Source organism: Mustela lutreola, chromosome 8, assembly GCF_030435805.1.
Source record: "Mustela lutreola isolate mMusLut2 chromosome 8, mMusLut2.pri, whole genome shotgun sequence".
NCBI lineage: Eukaryota > Metazoa > Chordata > Mammalia > Carnivora > Mustelidae > Mustela > Mustela lutreola.
In genome coordinates, this window is record NC_081297.1 from 11,487,962 (window position 1) to 11,501,652 (window position 13,691).

A 13,691-nucleotide genomic window follows, 5' to 3' on the forward strand; every position below is an offset into this window, starting at 1 on the left:
AGACGGGACACCCACAGTGGGGCCAGTGTACGCGAGGGAAAGACGGGTCAGAAGCCAGTGGAATTATATGAATATACAAGAAGAAAGGTTTTCTTCTTCACACACAGAGGGGAAGACACAACTCTTTCATCTCTGCGACGTACGCAGGATTGAAACCTATTTATAAGGAAGCCTAAAGGATTGGGAATGTGCGCCCGACAGGAACTAGTTTTTATGGAGTTTTGACATAATTCGTAGCTAAGGCAATCCGAGGGGCTTCTAAGGGCAAACGGAGGGGCGATTAGAATGCTGTATGTCTCATGTGATAGAATTCATAGAATTCATTTACTGGCCTGTGGCCAGGCCCCGCGCTCCGTGCTGCTGGAACAGCCCACGTACCCCAGCGGAAGGAGGTGTTTTGTCTCTCACCCTCTCCTTCCCTGGCTCCTGCCAAACACACAGCATTCGGGGACCTGACTTCTGCACCCACTGCCAGATCCCCGAGACAAAAGGACATGGTGGGGTCGCACTGACTCTTACCCCAGCTCAGAAGCTCTGGGAGCCGAAGCGCTCTGGGGCTCTCCATGGGCTCTGGGAGTGCGGTGGCTGTTCTCTGAGGTGCTCGTGTGGCCCTTCCCCTGGGACGGCTTGCTGCGTGGGAGGGCGGCCCGGCCGGTGTCGCACCCGTTGGGCAGGTCCTGGCCAGCTCTGGCGTGGCTCCTGGCTTGCCGGCGGCCCTTGCGCTCATCCCCGGGGGGCGCAGGGATGCTCCGTGACACCTTGTACCCGTGAGAAATCAGGAGGTCTTCTACACTGTACATAATGCACCTGCTTCATCAAAGCCCAGCCCCTGGGACAGTCGCGCTGGCAGGACCCACACTGGAGGGACGACAGAGAAAGTGTTTGTGAGGAGTTGCCGAGGGTCCCCGGAACACGCCTGACACCTCCCGCTCCCTTTACTCCGACCAAAACCAGAGCCCGGTTATGCACACAGCACAGTGGCCGCCCCGGCCAGGAAGCGCAGAGGCTCCACCTGAAGTCGGTCTCTATCCCACGGAGCCGGAGAGGGCGGACGTGGCCGGAGACCTGCAGGTCCCACCTGCTGCCGGGGCCTGTTGGAGCAGAGTCTGGACCAGTGTTTAAGCAACGAGATGATTAACAGTGTCCACCACTCCCTCGCCCCTGTTCTCTGAAAACACTGGGCATAAGCAGCCAAGACAAAATAAACACGGGTTCGGAAGCTGCAGTTTCGACCGGGAGTTTCTAAAAAGAGCGGGGACCAGTGCTGGCTTCACCCCCTGACACTTCGCCCTACCATCCCGAGCCCTACCTCTGGCTTCCCGGGGTGAGCCCCGAGCCAGGAAGGGCAGCTGGGGAAGCCTCTGGATGGCACCACAGCGGGGCCCCACATGTCTCCCTTCACCTGGGAAATCTGCAAGAATCACATTTTTCCCCCAAGAAGTCTTGGGGCAGCTTTCCCGCCTCTCTGAGCCCGGGGTGGCCACATCCCAGCTCCCCGCAGGGTACACGAATTCCACTGCGCCTCCTTCCCTGGGGCCACCGTCCAAAGGCCCCAGCGCTGCTGAGAACTAAAGGAACAAGGAACTTGGGAGCTCCAAGCAAAAACAGGTGGGGCTGCCATGTTTATTTTTACATGAGGGAATCTTCTTTCCTGTGTCTTCCGGTGGCTCTGGGGATGGACTGCGGGGCCGGGCGGGGAGCACTCAGAGGCCCGGCCTGGAAGAGCTGCCCGAGCGGGCCCCGCGCCAGCCCCAGGCCGCCGGTGGGCGGAAAGCGCGCGGGGGCAGCCCCCGCGAACAATGGCCAGGAAACGCCTGCTGGCCTGGGTGCAGGTGAAAGGCAGACACATGTGCTTCCTGCTGCTGCACATTCTGACTGGGGCCCACCGCCATTCTGCTGACCAGGCACGTCCTCGCTCCTCATCACATGCTGGATGACCGGGGCCCAGAAGCCCCAGCCGTCAGCACGGGGAGCATCGGACTTTGGAAGTGGTCGATTTCCTATTAGGTCGCCCCATTTCATGGAAGGCTGATGAGCCCGGGCGGTTACTGCACAGTCCTGCCCTCCTGACGCTCCTGCTACAGGCCTCGCAGGGGTTGGGGCACTTGGGTCGTTCACACAGAAATGGAAGGACCAGAGAGGCGAGCATTTGCTCTCTGATTCAACCGAGCACATCACTGGACTAGAGTCTGCAGGAGAACGTGATCCCACGACGAACACAGGGCTAGGGGAGCACCGAGGCCAGGCCGTGAGGCCAGGGTCCTCGTTTGGTTCAGGGCTACCCCCCTCCCCGGCATCCAGCACAGGGTAGGCTCTCTCAGATGCGAGAACGCACAGATACGAGAAAGGGACATCCCAGCTAGGTTTTGGAGAGTGACAAGGAGCTCACTCTATCAACTGCGTGCTTGGGTGCATAAGAGGGATTATAGACTTGGGGAACGATGATCTCAGAAGTAAAGAAAAGACATGCCAGCAAAATCCTGGTGGCCTACACCAGGGAGGGTCCCCACACTGACTGACTCAATGTCACACGTCCAGGTGGCACCAGAGTTAACAGGGGAAGTTGGGCCTCACTACACTCAGCTTCTCTCTCTCATACTAGGTCAGGCTCTTTCAAAGCCAGTGGTGCTGTCCTCCAAGTGGCCGCGCCGCGCTCAGAGGAGTGGATGGCGTCCACCGCAGAGCCTGCGGGGCCGCGGTCCGCTGCCGGGGGGTAAGGAGCAAAGGCCGCACAAAGCACACATGTGTGCATCATCCTCCTGAGGCAGGAGTCGGTCTACTCGGTCTAGACTGGCCACATCAGCACGCTTGCTCTGTTCCTAAGCCCTCGAGGGGCATGACAACCCAGCAGAGCCATCTTCCGAAAAATACTCAAAGTCGAAGAGCCATAACCTGACCTTACAGGTCTAAGGTCAAAAGTGTACCGATTACTGGAAACGTGCAACTTGTTCTGTCTCACAGAGGCCCGCAGCCCATGGGGAGCCGGAGTACAAAGCACAACAGCGTGGGCGCACCCGGAGCCACATGGGTGGGCCGAGACGAGAGGGGATGACCCGCGAGCCCCACGACCCAAACGAATGTTCCCAGTCCACAAGGACTTCTCTCCCTTGGGCCGACTCTCTGCACCTTCTGATCCCAACTCCGAGCTGGGGTTTCTCCTCATTTCCACACCCCTGCTCAGCATCACCACTCCCCTGGAGCCGATTTCTGAATAGCTACGTGGTTCTTCCTGATCCCGATTGGACTTGGCTTACTCCCTTCAGCATCCTCATCTACTGAACACTTAACGGGCTGCCTCGAGAGGCAGCAAGAGCCCCATCACGGACACATCGGTCCCAGCGGCTACCAGGAGAAGACAGTGACGTGCTGAGGAGATGGGCCTCCAGTGAACTGCTGGGCAAAACGATGTCCCTTTTAGAGTTTCTCTCTGACCCTGAGACACCAGCATTCTAAATCAACAGTATTTGGTCTGATCACCCACCCACCAACTCAAGGCATTGCTGTAAAGACAAACACAAAGCAAAACCCGACATAAATGTCAGTTACTGTAACAAAAGATTTAACAACTTGGAAATGTAGACGCACAGTTAAAGCGTGCAGTATCACGTGTGATGCTATACCCGCCCCAGCTGGGACCCCTGCAGGCAGTGGCTAACCGCACCAGACCGCAGTTTTCTGACCTGCAGAATGGCACTGCTACTCTCTTCCATCCCACCAGGCTGTTCTGAGGACCGAATAAGATCTTGTGACAGTGTAAGTCACCACGCAGACACAAGACGGTGGATTTAGCATGCTACAGTGGCCTTAGTTTGTCTCTGAAGAGTTACTTGCCTTATGAAAAGACTTCACATTCGTTATTAATTTTCACTTTGAAATTCAGACCATTTCCCAATTCCTCTTGTATCACTTAGGATGTAACTTTTGATTTCCAAGGTCATACCTTTATATCTTTATATCACCCATATTTCTTGTCTCTTGTGAATGGACACTTCGACCTCCTTCCAAGTCACTTAGAACAGTGTTATCTTATACAGTCTGAAACACTAAGACACACTTCCTGAGCACCTATAATGCACGAGGCTCTGCAACAATAATAATGAATAAGACACATTTTTTGTCCTTGAGAATCTTATTGTCTTGCTATACAGACTGCAGGAAAATAGGCAGAAGGGACCCTAACCTGATCTCAAGGGATCAAGGAAGCTTCTGGAAGATCGCTTCTAAGCCAAACTAATTCTCCACATCAAGGCACACCCACACTATAAGTATGATTTTCCAGGCGGCTCATTTAAGAAAACTTTTCCTTCATTACTTCTGTTTCCTTGTAGCAAATACTCACAGTGGAACATCTCGAGAGAGTGGTTACAACAGTGCAGGTGTTCACATACAATCTCAGCTACCAATCTCAGCTACGGGGGAGCTTCTAGCATGGGCTGGACCCAAACACAACAAGAGACGAATGAACCCACTTTAAATATCTTTTTCATTCCATGAATATCTAAATACCATTTATACAGAGAAAACATTTAACCCAAGAACAAACAACTTTATTTCATTATATGCCCTCAGCAAACTTCAAAGGTAGCCATGAATGTCTCCACTTTGCAGACAAGAAAATTGAGGCTGAAGGCCTGAGCTTGGAAGCACAAATCTGAGGTTCAAACCAAGGTCTGTTTAGCTTCAAAGCCCTTGCTACTTGCTACTATTTTAGGCTCATCCATCTAAAGTTCCTTCCTATCAAACAATAGAAGTTTCTTAATTTACTAAATAATGCATAAAAATAAACAAGAAAAGATGAAGTCATGGCGGCATTAAAATGGAAACTATATTTAAAAAGAAAAAAAAAACTCCTTTGTTCCACTGGGTTAGGATGGCTCTTCTACAGGATTCCTTCCTTATGCACACCATGCACACCTGTATGCACATACGTGTACACATGCACAGGGCCTGTTGCCTCACTTGACTGTGGTTTTTTTTTTTTTTAATTAAAGATTATTTATTTATTTATTTATTTGACAGAGAGAGAGAGATCACAAGTAGGCAGAGAAGCGGGCAGAGAGAGAGGAGGAAGCAGGCTCCCTGCTGAGCACAGAACCCGATGCGGGGCTCGATCCCAGGACCCTGAGATCATAACCTGAGCTGAAGGCAGCGGCTTAACCCACTGAGCCACGCAGGCGCCCCTTGACTGTGGTATTTTGATGGCAGGGCTTGTATTAATTTTAAATGCTCAGTAATAGAATTCATTCACAAATAGACCATGTCCTCGCTTCATGACCTTCAGCGAACCTCAGATCATTTTTGGTTTCAGGGTCCTACAGAGCTATCGAAAAACTTGTTGGGTGACTCTGAGAAGCAGACAAACTACATCCGTGATAAATGGATGGGAAAGGAGCGAGTAACTTTTAGAAAGAAAAAAAAAAAACACAACAACAACAAACAATTAAATTCTAAAAGAAAAATGATCGATATAGAAACAGTCACTCTATGCATAACACGGATAGAATTTGCATCTCGTGAAAGCAGGCACTGGGAAACCACAGGAGTGGGCAAACGGGAAAGACTGCCTGACCTTCAGTATGGTGGGGAGGTGGAGGATGAAAGTGGTGAGAGCAAGGACAGACGTGGGGACAAGTAGTTACAAGTCTCTTTCCTGAACGTGCACAGGTGGTAACAGGGGATGGGGAAAAGGAGTTCAAGTACGTGGATTCTAGTCTTTTTAATCTATTGAAAAGGAGTTCAAGTACATTTATTCTAGTCTTTGGTGACTAAGCTAATGGTCATTTCATTGAGGAGAAATAAATCACAAATAACCAATAGCTATTGGTTGGAGGAGATGACAGGTAATTTGATTTTAATTTAACCAACCCAGTCCCATAAAATTTTCTTTTTCCCAAATCACTTTCAAGTGGATTTTCATCTGATTATTTGTCTCATCCAAAAAATGAGAATGAGATCACTTCCAGTAATCTTATTTTGTGGAAGATTTCTACGTTCTTTAAATATCAGCCCGGAGTGTTTAGGCGCAGGGTTGCCCGCCCCTTCGCTGTGGGGGTAGATTCTGCCACTCCTTGTGGCTCGGTACTGTCTGTTCTAGCGAACTGAGCCTGAGACACTGCCCCAAAGAGGGAAGCTCCTTGGGCTTCCGTCTTCCCCAGAAGAAGTAAAATAAAGTTGAACTAGAGGTTCTTCGGGGTCCTTCTAGCTCTAGCCATCTGTCCCTCTCCTGAGCCTGTTTACCCCTGTGACAAGCAGCATGCCTTTCTAAGTCAGCTGGCCACAGGAACAAGGATACAGCTTGTGGCCATGACAGAGAACAAAGCTAAGGAGGTCATGTGAAGAAAGAACCTCTGACCTTGGCCCCATCACCACCCAGAAAGGCCAACCAAGAGAGCTAAGCTAGATGGCCACACGGGGAGAAGAGGTAGCAGCGGGGGTGGGTGCGGAGGCCGCAGGGTACAGCAGCCAGAAAGTCTCCATCCAGAGGTCCCAGAGCACAGTACTGGACACGTCTTCCAACTTATGTTACTCAGGACACTTGCTTTACACTGACTGCGCGAGGCACGGGGCTCTGGGCTGGAGATCAGAAAGACCAGCCCCATCCACACCCTCCCCTGCAGACGCTGTGGTCTACGTTGTGGTGTGTCCATTAGCACACGCTCATCATCAGAGGTGGAGATGGGCAAATGAATGTTACTTTGTAACGTGTACCGTTTCCTCCTCCCTTTACATTTATAAACATAAAAATAGTTTTTATTCTCATATTTACAGTCATAAGGCTCCCCAAGGCAGTGAAATAAAACTATTAAAAAGCGCATTAGATCAACCAAAACTTTCCTTCCTTTTTAAATATTTTATTTATTTATTTATTTGACAGAGAGAGATCACAAGTAGTCAGAGAAGCAGGCAGAGAGAGAGAAGGAAGCAGGCTCCCCGCTGAGCAGAGAGCCCGACGCGGGACTCGATCCCAGGACCCTGAGATCACGACCTGAGCCGAAGGCAGCGGCTTAACCCACTGAGCCACCCAGGCGCCCCTTTCCTTCCTTTTTAAAAATTGCCTAAAACATGAACTGAAAATTAATAAAGGAAAGAGAAAAATACCCAATTAAAAATGTAAAACAGATGTTCACTCTCACTAGTAATCAAAGATATGTAAATTAAACCAAAATGCTATTACTCACCGATCATATTACTGAAGCTTTTTTTTTTTTTTAAAGATTTATTTATTTATTTGACTGAGATCACAAGTAGGCAGAGAGGCAGGCAGAGAGAAAGAGGAGGAAGCAGGCTCCCGGCTGAGCAGAGAGCCTATGCGGGACTCCTGGGATCATGACCCGAGCTGAAGGCAGAGGCTTTAAACCACTGCGCCACCCAGGTGCCCCCATATTACTGAAGCTTTTAGAAGGCAGTATTTGTTGTAGGTGAGGGCATGATGGGTTCTCCTATTTGTGGGTGTATGATTGTGTTGGGGGGGGTCTGTTGTAAATGGGTATTTCCTTTCTTAAAAGTGATTGATATGCTGTAAAATCTTTAAAAATCTGAGACTCTGCGGGCTAATAATCTTTTATCTTGGAATCCATCCTACAGAAATAATCAGAAATACCCACAAAGTCATCTATAAACATATTTACTCGTCTTAATTATGATAAATAAAAAATTAGACCAAATAAATGTCCATTTTAGATATGATTTAAAAATCCTAATACATCCATATGGTAGACTTGGATATGTAATATGTATGTATAAAATTATGTTTCTGGATATACAATGGCACAGGGAAATGCTCACAGTACCATATTAAATGGTAAAGACAGGCTACATAACCTTATGTTAAATACAATAGTAATTTCACACACACACACACGGGAGGAAAAAAAACACCAAAGAAAACATATCAAATTATCAAAGGTGGTACTGCATTCTGGTTGTTTCTTTTTTTCTATGGCCTTATTTATACTTCACTATATTTTATGATGTCCTGTCATGAAATATATTTGGTAGAACCGTATGAAGTTGCCATGTTGCAGGAAAAAAATGGTCAGACATTGGCATTTTCATGTACTTTAACCTGATATGATTTCACCATCAGAAGAAAATTTAGGGGCGCCCGGCTGGCTCAGTCAGTAGAACAGGCAACTCTTGATCTTGGGGTTGGGAGTTTGAGCCCTACACTGGGGGTTGGGTTTACTTTAAAAATAAATATTAAAAAAAAATTAAGAACTGTTTCTTAAGTAGGATTAAGAAAATGTATGTTTGAAAATTGGAAGACTTCATGAAAATAAAAGAAACACTGAAGAATAAATGAACTTTGAATTGTGTAAGGTTCTATGTGTCTAGTATATAGTACATGTGTCATATCTGCTACAGAAATTCTTAACCTGTTTCCAGTGAGCCAAAAGTTACATGTTCTGCTAATAAAATCTAATACAAGATTACAAACAGCATTCTAAGGGTCTTGATTAGACATTGTTACTCTTCTTGAAAACCTAAAACTTCTCCGTTATATTCACCGACATTCCACATTTAAGATGTAATTAGTCCCTCAAATTGTTGGCAGTTCACTGTAAATACTTCTTCAACTGACAACTTCTCAGTCTAATGTTATGATTAATATATAACAAAGTACTTTCTTTAAACAAGAGGTAAATAGCTAAGACCCAAACCAAAGCAGAATAGGACTCATTGCTAACTGATACATGGACATTAATGCTTTCTGTGGGTTTCTTTTTTGAATCGTAGAACTATGTATTTTATTATGAGCAACAGGATTGCCATTTCTCTTCTCAGTCTTAATTCAGTCGAGAACTCCAGAGGCCCAGCTGAAGTGCTGGGCCAGTAAGTACTCACACACCACTGTTACCATCGCACAACAGTGTGATGGCCAGCTGTTGCCAGAGCCCTCAAGTTGTTAAAGTCTCCTAAACATAAAAAGCGTATTTAATCTGTGAAGTGATAATTTTAGTAGAGCAAACATCACTGAGTTAAGTTTCTTTAAGGTGACAAAAAAAAAAAAAAAAAAAAGAGGGAGGTGGAAAACTTGGTTCTGAGATCAAAAGGATCCTGGAATGCTAGTCTTGCTGGGTTGGGTCAGTATGAAGGCATTGATTCCAAAACACAGAGAAAGAGAAGGGAAGTACCAAATGTTATGCACTTTATTTTTTTCGTAAATATTATCTCTTCTGATTTTTTGCCTTTTCTCCCAAGACTTGTGTGAACACACCCAGAAGCGCACATACACCCATGCACTCCTGTCATCTTTTTCACCTCTAAATTCTGCCATTATTGCTTTGGCGACCTCACCCTCTTCTTATGAGACCCTAAGTGCCTCAGTAACATTTCTGGAAGATTAGCAGTCATTAAGAAAAGGAGTGAAATTGGATAAGATTTTTTAAATCTTCTGGAATTTTTGGCTATTTGTAAAAATAACTATAAAACTTAGATTAGAATGTAATCCCACTACCATGATGTAAATCAAACTCCATGTGTTAAGATTCCTGATATGGTCTATTTAACTTAAAACACACTAGTTTTCTTTTAAAATATCTTTTGGATAAAAGAACCAAGGTCTTATTATAATGTTAAAGTTTAAATGATTTCATATAACTTGTACATTATTTTCTAATTGCAGAAGTCATGTAAAGTTATACTAGGGGTAAACAATGCAAAATTCAGTGTTTCAATAAAAAGTAAAAGTTCCCAGTAACCCCACTCTGCCAAGCAACAGTCTGGTTTCCATTTCTCCTACTACTCTTTGTATATACCTACAGTTGCTTTCTGCCTCTTCCCCCCTTTTTTTTTTCTCCTTTGAAATATATCTTGGTGTCTCTTCATAATAAACTATTTCATTTATGTACAAAAGAAACAAGCTTAGAGGTAAGCTATAGAAAGATCACCAAGAAGCAGCAAATTACAAGGATATTTTGGGGTCTGATAATTCATCTTTACCAGCTTGGCCTGACTGTTCCCAACTATATTACCTACAGAAAGTTTTTGGAAAAATATATTTAAAGAAAGCAAAGGTAACAATCCAAATTTTATTTGACAGAGAAGATCATAAGCAGACAGAGAGGCAGACAGAGGGGTGGCGGGGGGAGCAGCCTCCCTGCTGAGCATAGAGCCTGAGGCGGGGCTTGATCCCAGGACCCTGAGATCATGACCTGAGCAGAAGGCAGAGGCTTAACCCACTGAGCCACCCAGGTGCCCTACAATCCAAATTTTAAACAAGATATCATCAATTTAAATCAAGATAATTGAGATTTTAGTATCAGGGTGGTTCCAACAGTTTTTCAATGACTTTTAGCATTTTAAAGGCTATATCCAAGTACTGGAGACCTACCTCGCCTCCCCTGCGCACTGGCCCCAGCAAGTGATTGTCCCTCAGCATTCCTTAACTCCATAGGCTCTTGAAACAAAGCACAATAGCAAGGTTTTAATGAGCGAGATAACCCCTGCCATCCAAAAGGTGAAAAACAACATCTGTTAAAAAACCAAATAAAGCACAGTAATGGGTTCAGCATAGGCCTGAAATAGGATTTCAGGGAGATAGTCTTCCCTTATCAAAATCAAAACCACAACAGAACAATTGTTTCAAATCCAACGCTCTGTGTTCTAAACTCTCCCTAGATTAATTAGCGTGAAATCCCGCCAAGCTCATTAAAAGAGAAACTCGAAACTCCTGCAGCAGGGCTGGTGTTTACTGTCCTCCTAGACTAGAGGACTCTCCAGCCAGGACAATGAGAACTTGGCGGAACCACAGACTTCTGGGCTTTCTTTACTGATAGCATTTCTAGTTTATTTTTAAACTGCACTTAAAAAAAATTATACTCCAAGGATCTTTTCAGATTTGTTTGTTTGGTTTTTAAACTGAAAAACTGGTCCTTATTTATTCTCTTTATGTACCTCCAATCTCTAGTTGCATATTATAGCTATTGATCGATAGGCCATAAGCTTCTAGAATCTATGACTACTCAGATGGGTCATTTGATAACTCTGATTAAATTGTCAAGCCTCCAGAGCATGTGAACACTCAGGCACTTTTAAGTTATAGTCCAGGGAGGTAGAAAGACAAAATTCTCTCTTTTTTTTTCTGGCAAAGACTTTCTCCATCCACCCAATCCCCTTAAATCTCTTGGGCCTGCCAAGGGCCTGACCTTCCATTCTCTGTAGCACAGGAGTAAAGTTTGCCAGGAGGAAGGCCCAGCAGATTAAGGCCTCGTTCAACAAATATTTGCTCACCCACTCTTGGAGAAGTGAAACTGCTACATGCTGTCTGCCCAGAGTAATAGTTAGGGACCTTCAGGACCACTGGTCAGCTGGTAGCCAAGATTAAGACACTTAATATCAAGGTAAAAAAAGCCACACAACAGTAGAAACCAAATGAATTTACTGAATTTTCAATTTCACAGGCAAACCATCACAACTCCCCTGAACTAGAATTTGCATGGGATTTCTAAAACAACGATACATACTTGCCTTGCTACATGGTCTTAATCCAGTCATCTTAAATTCTAAAACTTCCTGGCATCAGACACTGTTTTCCTGAAGTTTAGCCTGTGAGCACTCAGGTTTGAATACTGAGTCTGCCATTTTTGTCTAAGTATTTCTGGCTGTCTGAATCCTATGTCCCTCTACTCCCAGGAATCCTCTGCTCCCCCCACCCCCACACCCATCTTCCAACCTTCATCTCAAATCAAATTTCTTTGCAGACCTGAAAAAACAAGCAAGAGACTAAGGACATGAAGATGTAGGGAAAACCTAGCAGCTGTATGGTCCACACGACTTCATCCCTCTCCCCAAGACAGACCAGGCAAATAGACTGAGGGAGGGACAGCGAGCAAGGGGGTAGGGGGAGGAGAGGCAGAGGATGGGGGTGGAGGGGAAGGTGTTTTGCCTAAGCTAATTGCCCAAAGCCCTCTGCCCCTACAGAGTACGGATGAGCAAGGAACAGGGCAGGACCAGGCTGCGCTGGCGTAGAGTTCTCGTTTTTTAAAATGTTTTTCTCCAGTAGTGAAATCACAGCTTCTTTTTCAAACCCCCAGAAGAATCGGAGGCGCTGGGCACTACCTCCAGTGACAGGGAGCAAGGAGGGAGAGCTTTCAGCTGTAGGTGCTGAACCCCACTGTGGCTAGGGCATCTAGGCAAAACCTGGCATTCTAGGGTGATCTGATGGCGATTGGGGGGGGGGGGTGACGAGGGTGCTCGGGAAATCGGTGTGCGGAGACCTGGGCGGGCAGCCGGGCAGCCCGGCAGGCAGCCCGGCAGGCAGACAGGCAGGCAGGCTCCAGACCCCATAAACGAGCTGATTAAGGAGATTTACAGCACTCTCAGGCGGGGCTCTTTCCTTTCTCCCACCCCTTTCTCTCTCTCTCTTTTCTTTCTTTTTCTTCTTCTTCTTCTTTTTTTTTGGTGGGGGGGGGGGGTGGGGGGGGCTTAACCACCAGCTGCCCGGGGCCGGGCCGCCCCAGGCACTTGCTAGGAAGCGGCGGCGATTAGCGCCCTAATCCCCGGTCCTGACCCCGCAGAGAGGGGCGCGCAAGGCCCGGCAGAGACCCAAGCAGCGAGCGTGGGGCGCGGCGACGAGCTCTCAACGTCCCGCGGGCTGGTCCGGACGGCGCGCGGGGTGAGGGGGGAAGCGGGGGAGGTGGCCACTGTGGGAACCGGGGACCGCTGGGACTCTGAACAGTGGCTGTCAGTTCCTGGGGTGATGTCCGCGAAGTCGGGGCGCGCAAGCGAAAGAGGGGATTGGTTGGAGCCGGGCTGGCGGGGAGGACGCCGAGAGGGAAGCCCGCGACCCCCGCCGTCCCGGGCCCTCCCTGCGCAGGGGGCCAAGCGAGCGCTAACGCCGGCCGCGGCCCTCGGCGCCGGACCCTGGAGTCCCGCACCCCGGCTGGCACCTGAGGGACGGGGCCGCCCCCTCCCCGCAAAGCGGGCGCTCCCTCACCTCGAGGCTGCGGGCAGGGGGCTCGCGACGGCCGGGCAGGGCACCGTGCGGGACGCCCGGGGCGGGGGTGCGGACATCCCCTAAAGCTGGGGGAGGCTCAGACCCGAGCAACGTCCGGGCTGGAGAAGTTGGGGGAGAGCGCGGGAGGCTGGGGGCGAGGCCCGCGTAGCGCCGTGGCTGCGGGCCAAATGGACGGCGGGAGTCAGGAGGGGCGAGAGACGCCGGGACTTACCGAGCGGCTCCCTCATGCTGCCCCGCGCCGCCGCCGCTGCTCCGGCCGGCCGGGGACCAGCGCGACCCGGCCCGCTCGCTGCCGCCACCGCCGAGCATGCCCGGAGCCGCCGCCGCCCGCCCCACCCACCCTGGGCCTCGCCCCGCCCACCCTGGGCCTCGCCCCGCCCGGAAGCCCGCCCACCGCCCGCCCCGCCCCGCCCCGCCCGCTAGGCGGTCTCCAGGCTCCGACTCTCTCCGCGGCGGGGGCGGGGGAGGGGGCGGCACCTGGGTGCGGAGCCTAGCTCCCCCGCCTCGTGCGGGCCCTGCCTGGGTGGGTCGTCCCAAAGGCACAGGTGAGCGGGACAGCTTTCCCTCTTCCTGTCACTTGGGTTCAGATGGCTTCGCCCCTGGGCTAATGTACACACACACAGACACACACACACACACACACCAAAAATATTCACATACAGATGCACCCACATTCATGTATAATCACACAGTTGCGCACCAACACACCCACATGCAGTCACATACAAACTCG

The 13,691-nt window shown here is 48.8% G+C and overlaps 1 protein-coding gene across 2 annotated transcripts in view; it reads right to left on the minus strand.

Moving 5' to 3' along the window:
- Window positions 1-13,278, minus strand: part of JCAD (junctional cadherin 5 associated) — a 38,301-nt gene extending 25,023 nt beyond the window's left edge. The window contains exons 1-2 of one of the 2 annotated variants that reach the window (XM_059183802.1): window positions 13,170-13,278; window positions 520-858 (exon numbers count right to left, since the gene is read on the minus strand). In XM_059183802.1, the coding sequence (XP_059039785.1) occupies window positions 520-800 (281 nt within the window). In that variant the 5' untranslated portion in view covers window positions 801-858; window positions 13,170-13,278. Of the gene's footprint in view, window positions 1-519; window positions 859-1,461; window positions 1,574-13,169 lie in introns of those variants that run through there. The other variant, XM_059183801.1, reaches the window with a different exon arrangement.
- Window positions 13,279-13,691: the final 413 nt, after the last annotated feature.